This window comes from Glandiceps talaboti, chromosome 13, assembly GCF_964340395.1.
Source record: "Glandiceps talaboti chromosome 13, keGlaTala1.1, whole genome shotgun sequence".
Taxonomy (NCBI): Eukaryota; Metazoa; Hemichordata; class Enteropneusta; family Spengelidae; genus Glandiceps; species Glandiceps talaboti.
This window is the reverse complement of record NC_135561.1, coordinates 2,597,501-2,606,863: the sequence shown is the minus strand read 5'-3', so window position 1 is coordinate 2,606,863 and position 9,363 is coordinate 2,597,501. Positions and strand designations below refer to the sequence as shown.

Genomic DNA, 9,363 nt, shown 5'->3' with positions numbered 1-9,363 from the left:
ACAGAGATTGTAGCCGTATTAAACTTGTAAGATATAAACAAACACCAGAGTTTAGAACTGATGAAGATTATCGCATTTACAGTGTAGCTTTTTATAACTATGTGAAATCTGGAAACACAAGAAAATAATATTATATATCTATATTTACTAGGACACACACACACACACACATACATACACACACAAACACATCGCAGTCACCATTGTATCATATCTGGGTTATGATAGTATCAATAATATATCAACTGATTAAGTCATTAAAACAAGTGTGATTCTATGTATAAACACTCTGAACGTCTTTAAGTAAATCCAAATGTGTTTATATATCAAATGTGAGCAATCGCCCAGAATAAAGGATGTGTCAGATTGTTCATTTTAACGTTTCGTCATGAACTACAAAATAGTCGTGTTTTCCCCCCTGGGATAATAAACCATCAATAAACGTATTCTACGACGTTTAACTGTAATCTCTTTCTCTTCAACAATCATCCGCTTATTGTTGAAAACCTTACGGGTATAGAACTGTGTCAAGAAAGCGATTACAACTTGTATATACGTCATGTTGAAATTCTGTATAATATATCAATTCACAAATCGGGTACACACGCTTTCAGCGATGAATTCTAGCATAAGCAAACATCAAAGTGATAGGTATAACAGTCAAATATACCTACATGACTCAATGTATGATTTAAATGTTGAACTAGTATTGGAACTTTGCAGATAACAAGACACATGATGTGTCATAAGGGAGTATTTTTTTAGACAAATTAGTTAAACCGACCATATTTATCCTTATTACAGTGTCATACTAGTAACAAGAATTGATTGTTTTTGTGTCGCAAACCTCCAAATGTAATTGGATTTAGTAAAAATAGCTTCTTTGAACAATAAAGCAAATTATACGTAGAAAGCAAACCTTAAAATATTTATACTTCGTATAAATGTATGCCACATGGGATACCTTCAGCAATCCATTGGATATCAATTGTAACATCATGACTTAAAATAAAAGTAATACCAGCAACCACATCACGATGAGCATTTCTACACCGTATTTGTAATTGTATACTTTGATATCATGCATAAATGGGGTCGCATTGGTATTATATCTCTTTCTGTATTGAAACCTAGTGTAATCATAATTGAAACAAAAGGAATATCTACATACAGTTTTCTTTGTCGTCAATCTAATCATTTATTGTGTTTTACATATTATGAAATTTCAATCCAAAAGAGCCAACGGATTACTGGCCGGAATATAGATAGATCACCTTGCATTTACCTTGGTATATAATTAATCCTTTTTAAAATGCCCATGCTTAACATATCTTAATTAATGCAATATCGTACGCTGCATATGATTGATTTAAAATCAATGAAGTTACTGCTTGCATGATTTGACGTGGTTCATGCCGCCGTTGGCAGCTGCTTGATCAGAAAATTAAATGATTACCGTTATGGTGCTCTTTCATGTACACAGGTTAAAGTGAACAGTAATTTCTATGCTAAGACTGGTGGACGACATAGAAGATGTTTTGCTAGGAGTTCATATAAAAATCTTGCTAAGATACTTCAAAGACAACAATTAAGCCCAGCAGAATTTCACTAACGCTAGGGAAAATATCGAAAAGATATTGATGATATTCCCTGTACACCAAGGCTTAAAATGTTTATCAATGTTAGTGTTCTTTTTATTGTAAACATATAATTAATAATTGCTTGAGGTAGATGTATCCTTGATAAAAATGGAAAATGTGTAACTTGAACTATCTTAGGTAACGACATGTTTCCGTCAAAATGTTATGCGCGATGTGTCCTTTTTTAACATAGAAAATGACTGAATTTGACAAAAATGCAGACGACATGTACAATTATTGTACCTTCAGCTAACTTCTTACCTGCATATTTGGTTTCATGTTTGTGGTACCATCATATCTGTATTGGTTTTAACACATGTTTTGTTTATGTATTGTAAATGATACAAGTCTGTAAAATTTTGGTCTGACAAAATAGTATTAATACAAAATATTGTATTATTTTTATTGAAATCTTCCAAACTTTGCATTTACCAGTTTAATTATTATTATTACTATTATTATTATTATTTAATTTCTTAAAAGCGCACTGCACTACATATCAGTGCTCTTTACACAACAAAAATGATTACATATAAAAGGTACCGATTATTAAATACTAAACAAATGCCATACAATAAAGTATTAAAATGCGTCATACAAAAAAATGAAAAAAATAATTAAAATGCCATATATAAAGCGGAGAAAGAAAAATTAAATCATGGAGTTGTCAACATATGCACAGTGACGATCATCATCATCATCATCATCATCATCATCATTATTATTATTATTATTATTATTATTATTATTATATCCGATACAATGTATTAGGTAGTAGTAGGGCTTATTGCCAGAAACTACTACAAATAATACTCGACGACCTATATAAATATTTAATGATTTTAATACGGGTAGATAAGACTTTCCTTATTTAGCTATCTATGTCTCCTATGCAAATTTCTAACTGGATAGGGACGTACGGCTTTTGAAGAGCCCTGTTTAGATATGTATTTTTTTCATTTCTCTTGCTATTGTCTAAGGATTATATCAGTGTGTAGTAAATATATAACAAATGTTTATATATTTTGGTTGCCTTGTTATTTCAAAATATTACATCTCATATGCAAAATAGATTATATAACATAATATTCATACATAAATGACTGTGTGGTTGCTCGTCGGGTAGGGCTTACAATGCATGTTGTTTTCAACATATTAAGTTTTTCGCCATTGGCATTTTGATGGGATATCAGTAATAGTATAGAATGTAACTTCATCAAATTCTGACTTGAATGCTGGCTTTTAGTAAAATGTCACATTTTGATCGATAATTGTGTTTAGTACTATAGTCTTAGGCCTCCTGTGTGCAGTATATTTTGAAGTCAATAGCACGGATATATGTATATAACTATCCAGTACATTTAATTAATTTAAACTTTCATTATTTTGGAGATGTGCTGACGAGTAGGTCGCTCTATAGCAAATATGTCATGACATGATGTTTACAAATTGCAATGACCTCGTCCTTACCTGATCACAGCGTTCTTAATTACGGGCACAGGAAGCACATCCAGTTATGCGAATATGATCATGATATGGAACACCTAATCAATGGTTTGATCTCAGATACGACAGATTACAAAGCACATGTTAATCTTGATTTGTAGCTAGATGCCCAGCCTTCTCTCTTAATTGATCTTTTGTGTTGTCTAGTAGAGATTAAATGTCAGCTCATGTATATTCATGACGTGCAGCATTACACCACATGAACACACGTGTGTCGATCCATCTTCCGCCTACATGCGTCAAACACTGGCGGTGAAGCTTATATATAATCCGCCCGTTTGCAGCAATGTAAATTCTACATTATATTGTTAATCATGACTATATGCATCACAAATAGATAAATGAGTTTTCTGCATTTAGTTGACATATTGAAATACTTGAAATTCTTTACAGATGGTTAAGAGTACAATCATGCCTGTGAACGGATCTAGAGTGGGAAAATATTGTTAGAATTGTTTGAATGACGATCACATTATATTTTATTATCATTTGCTAACCTGTAGACCTTTATCAGCTTGGCAGCATCGTTCTTACTAAACATCTGAGTGAGAAAAATGTAGTTGCAAATGAAACGTTAAATTACTCGCTAAATATGTTACATCAGAATAATGTTGTATTCATATTTTCAAATGGTGTCTCTATGTTACAGTTTTACATATATTAAAGTGTCCATATGTATGAGCATTGTGTATTTATTTTAGATTTTTAATTTATGGAACAATTTTATCTTGGATTTCTATTTGAAAACTCAGTCCAAGTCTGTTATTGTAACTCAATAAATTGAAAAAGCATAATAAATGTGTAACATTTTTGTCATTGTACGTACAATAACAAATATTTTATACATTTTTGATTTTTTTTGCAATGTATTGATTTACAAACACAGACATAGTCTATGTAGGAAGTCATGATAAAATTAAAAATCCAAAATAAATACCCCATCCCATCCATATGGCCACTTTAAAAATATGCATTTAGGTATGAAAACCCTCTTTTAAGTAATTAAACATGGGATCCATAGTTATTATATATATATTCCCGATTTATTAGTCGTCCGATGATCGATAAGGAAGCGTGAAACTCTGAGTAACGACTTATAACATCCTTATTCTTTTGCATTTTCCATTTATATATATACACACATATATATATTATGCTTTATAAAAGAAAGCTACGTTGTTTCAATCAAATGTAAAAACAGTATATACATATATTTATATTTATATATATATATATATAATTGTATAATTGTATCAAATGTTATATACACATTTGTTACTTTGTCGGGTTTATTGAACCTTACAAAAAATGAGAGCACAGTTTCAAAGTAATGCGCCATATTTCTCTGCAGAGCTGACCCTACTTTGTGCATTTTTTACGACTAAAATATACTTTATGGTTAGATTAATAACAATTTGTAAGTGCTCTGTGAACAATAAAACTGTAAATCATTCCGGTGATAGGAGTTAAGGATTACTGTATATATATTATCACAACAAGCACCGTATAATTGACTGAACGTCTGCCATATACGATTTGTTTGCTGTAGGATGTTAAAATCAGGTCACCATTAAATATTGATGACAATTAATAAATATACTGTGCCGAAATGTGTTGATTTCCCGAACATTTGTATGCAGTAAATGAACTACTCCCTAGATAAGTGCTCATGACCATGATTTATTACTTAATTGTGTGTCGCAATCGCCAGTGTGGTATTTGATTGAACACATCTTAAACTTGCACCTGTTATGACTTGCTTCAAGTTAGGCTTATCGATCATGTGATACTGTTGACGCTGGTCAAACTACATAGCGACCTATGCTATTCCAGCTACACGATGTACCACAACACACGTGTTAACGAGATAACAAGAAAAGATGCTCTGTCTCCATCAATGTCCAAAACGCAACAATTCTAGAAATCCAAACACCTTGGAAACAACACAATTTCATGAAATCATGTATCAAAATGGATACAATTACCATTTGATAAGTGTCATGAATATTTAAACGTTGAATGAAATATGACCTTGGGTGCTTATCAAGTGCGGGTAATAAACCCATTTATCATTAATATCATAGCACAACATTAGATTAAAATAAATACGAGGCAATTTATGCGAAGAAACATCTGGTCTATAACTCGTTATCGTCGGATTAAATACTAATGCGTAGTAATAAACGTATACATACTAATGAAGTAATGACACAGTCTCTCACTGTCGCGTATTGTTAGGTAGAGTAGACAAAGGTGTATAGCATGATGTGCGGTGTTATACTTTATCATCATTTTATGAGTGACAGATAATTTATCTGTTAATGTAATTACGAGATTATATCAATAAATACATCAGATGCAACGGATAAAAAGTGATTGATTTAGTATGTAGAGGATTACATAGTAAGAATTTACACATAATGACAGTTTTACCATCGAGATCGTATCAGTCATAATTCTGGGGTGTTAATATTTGATACTATCACGGCATACTTCATAAAATGTAATGCATAAATGGAAAGGTAAATAATTTCACAGTCGTGTTTAGATATTTATTTTATTTGTGTGTAATCTCATGTTTCATATTTCTCATATCATCTATGTACATATTTAATTACTTATCAATGATGGCTAGCATTTTGTAATCTGTTTAAGAATATCATCAAATTACCCATGCCATTACTGGCGCGAATATGACACAAATACTGTATATATTGTTTGTTTGTTTGTTTGTTTGTTTGTTTGTTTGTTTGTTTGTTTGTTTGTTAACATACAGCACTTTGCTTCATTTGCTGGTAACTGAATATGTCTACATTTCGTCAACTCCTCGTCGAACAAGGGGTAACATTACATAGAACAGTTCAACCTCTTTACGTCTAGACAACATACGTTCAATTGTTTGAGGTACTTCATAGTTGATGTCAAAAGAGAATTTTGGATTATTTCGAAATGTTCACTCCAAAACACACAAATGGTAAAGTAAGCATTTAATAGGAATACACTCAGTATAGTGGATAGTGTAGGTGATAATATAAGGATAAAGCGGTCGAAATTCTAATGTCGAGTTATTGTTCTATCTCGTCAATAGAATTCTGAAAACTTTGATTTTACCTAAACCGGTTCCCAGTGTTCTGTCCATTGTATTAACTTTCCCAATAAACATAAATTCCAATCAAAAAATAACTGCACATTTGATGAAAATGTAATTATTATGTTATTTTCAAAAGTGAATATACTTAGTTTAATTTAAACTGAAGGTAACTTTGCGATTATCTTTATCCGTGTGATAACTTCATATAATATTATTTCTAACACGTCCAATATTATCATGTAACCGCAAAGGACATCGTTTCTTCGTAGAAGTTATTGGCACTGCTTTTCTTTATACTTTATAGATTATTATGGCCTTTAACCAAGTACTTTGATTATATTGTAATCATCATGTTGTGTCACTTTAACCTGTTCATATTCCCATTGTTTGTTCGACACCACCACGCATTTAGTTTGATAATTCTTCCAGCCTTATTAGGGAACAAATGTATGTTTAACACATGTACACTACTAAATCTATAGGGGTAGAAAAGTACATAATGACCACAATTGCTTACTAAATCAATGCGACGCGCACACACACACACACACACACACACACACACACAGCAGAGCCTAGTGGAACAACCATTCATATGACAGCGTCTGTAACTGTTTGACAGTCGTTTAACAAAATATTCTTTTCATGATATATAATAAATATTGTACTCATCAATTGTCTAGTGGCAAAGAACTGTCAGTAGATGCATTGAAACATATGTCAGGAGCCATCAGTAATTACACGGGGTGGGAATCAAGACCGGTCTGTGGCATAAATGTGGCTCTCCCGGCCCCCTAGTCCGTTGTGCTAAAATATGACCCTTCTCTGTTCAAATACTTCCCCTTATAATTATTATTGAAGGCTCCCTAAGCATACCGTTTAGGTGAAAATCTCTTGCTGGAAGCAGTCAACGCCACCTTGGCGTTCTATGTAGAATGTGCATATACCTCATATATACAAACGTCGTAGTTCACTTACCACCGATTGACGTCATAGCATGCCACCACTGTGTTAGATGCGACTCGTCAGTTAAAAGACAGTCGACGTCACATCAGTCGTTAGAAATTATACTCAGATTTCAATGATAGAAATTAAGTAGGTTTTAATATGAAAAATGTACCCAAAACTCAATAGTTACAGACAGACTTGTTCTATATTTCAATTTGTAACATTTAACCCTGAAACACAAATACCTTCTTCTGCTCTTGTTATCATTGCATACATTGTGATATGTCTTACAGTATCCAATATTATGAGTCATGTCCAACAATTAGTACTTCTAATAATACAAATAGATGAACCATGTTATTTCATACTTCTAATGGTGTATGATTAATATTTTAAAAAAACACAAACTGATTAATATTAGTATTACAAATTGTTTGCATTAGGTTTAAGATTATGTGATGAGGTACATTGCTGTGTTTTTTAAAAGACAAAACATTTTATTTTCACCCATCTTGTTCATGTCTGACAGTACCTTACTCAGAAATAACTTCCAAGTACTTCGTATTAAACTAAAATACGTCGTGTCGCTCAGCCCTCATTGGCCTTGTAAAATTGGCCGATATCGATGTGTGAGGGCGCCCTGTCATGTCATGCATCACCTGCTCTTTATGTCCACCTAAACGGTTATTACATTACGTATGAGACAATGGCTTATTTAGATTATGTCTCGTTTGAAAACTCGATAGATCGACCGCGGTGTTGAGTCAGGACAACCTTTATGTCTTCACAGCGCTTAGCCTTGTAAGTGGCAAAGGGGTACATTTGCTATCAGCCAAGGGACAAGCTAAGCTTTGAATGTTTAACTCCTTGCCTTTGGTGAAATTGGGTAGACGGACCAGTAGACGATGCAGAATATAGAAAACGTTAAAGGTAGAAAGACTCGACTAAATCTGTCTATTGCTAAGGCAACACAGAGATAGTCCATTTCGTCATTTGACGAATACATCAGTTCAGCTGTTGTTAAAACTTGAGTTTCCTGTCTTTTTAGTTGGGGTCGAGACGACAGTCTTGCTCGTAGTTTACTTCTTCTTACTTTTATAGAGCTGGGTCCAGAATCCCTTCTAAAATTGTTGTTTGAAATTCCATCTTCACAATTTGCGTTTGGCCTATTCGCTCGTTTAGTTATCCATTCTTGTGATTCCTGCAATGAGTGCAAAATAAGAAACTGTTGACATCTGTCAAGCACGGGTTATCGAATGAACATAGAGGGCGCTGCCTCGATGGTGATGGTGTGTAATAAACTGTAGAGGTAACAATGCTGACGGTTTCTTTTTAGCCAAGGCTAAAGCTTTTAGTGCCAAATATATCCCCAAGATCACGAACACAATGATTGTGCTTTCAATTATGGTACAATTATGTCAAATAAATTCCCATGACACTGACAAATATATCACTCATACCTCATTTGCAGGGTTTTCACTACTCTCATTTTCTTCCTTGACAGAGTTTCTCAATTTGATAGTCCGTCTAAACTCCCGCCTCTTCCTTCTTTCGGCATACTGTCCCTTTTCAAATGAATACAGGTAATAAACAACTGAATATTCCAGCAACGCTGCAAACACCAAAATTTGGCACGTAACCATCCAAACGTCTATTGCCTGTAAAAAGAATCGTTAAATGTGTAACTGCGTACTTATAAGTTCTTTGTTTCATGGTAATATTAACTGTAGATAGAGTGGTAATATTACTTACTAGTTGTGTTTTGAAACGCTCTTGTGATATTATATCTGGTAGAAGACAATAGGGTACAACCTGAATGCGTTTACAAGATATCGACGGATGTATAGGAGTCAGATTTAATAACATGCGTGTTACGTTGCCATTGATTTCTCTCTAGATACATTTCGTCTGTCATCTTCTGTTTAACCACTTTTCCCCTGACTGTGCCACTGTCTTAGTTACCTGCCGATCTCTCTGTCTCTTCCACTGTCTGTCTCCATCTATCTATCTATATGTCTGTCTGTCCCTAGCTCCTTGTCCATCTGTTTGTCTGTCTGTCTGTCTGTCTGTCTGTCTGTCTGTCTGTCTGTCTGTCTGTCCGACCGTTCGCCTGTCTGCGTGTGTATGTATGTATGTATGTATGTATGTATGTATGTATGTATGTATGTGTGTGTGTGT

The 9,363-nt window shown here is 33.5% G+C and overlaps 1 protein-coding gene across 6 annotated transcripts in view; it reads right to left on the bottom strand.

Annotated features, from left to right (window-relative positions):
- Positions 1-7,342: 7,342 nt before the first annotated feature.
- The window catches only part of LOC144444623 (glycine receptor subunit alpha-4-like), an 89,059-nt gene continuing 87,038 nt past the window's right edge, over positions 7,343-9,363 (bottom strand). For all 6 annotated transcript variants that reach the window (XM_078134114.1, XM_078134115.1, XM_078134116.1 and 3 more), the window contains 2 exons: positions 8,646-8,843; positions 7,343-8,386 (listed from right to left, as the gene is read on the bottom strand). In XM_078134114.1, the coding sequence (XP_077990240.1) occupies positions 8,045-8,386; positions 8,646-8,843 (540 nt within the window). In that variant the 3' untranslated portion in view covers positions 7,343-8,044. The remainder of the gene's footprint in view (positions 8,387-8,645; positions 8,844-9,363) is intronic.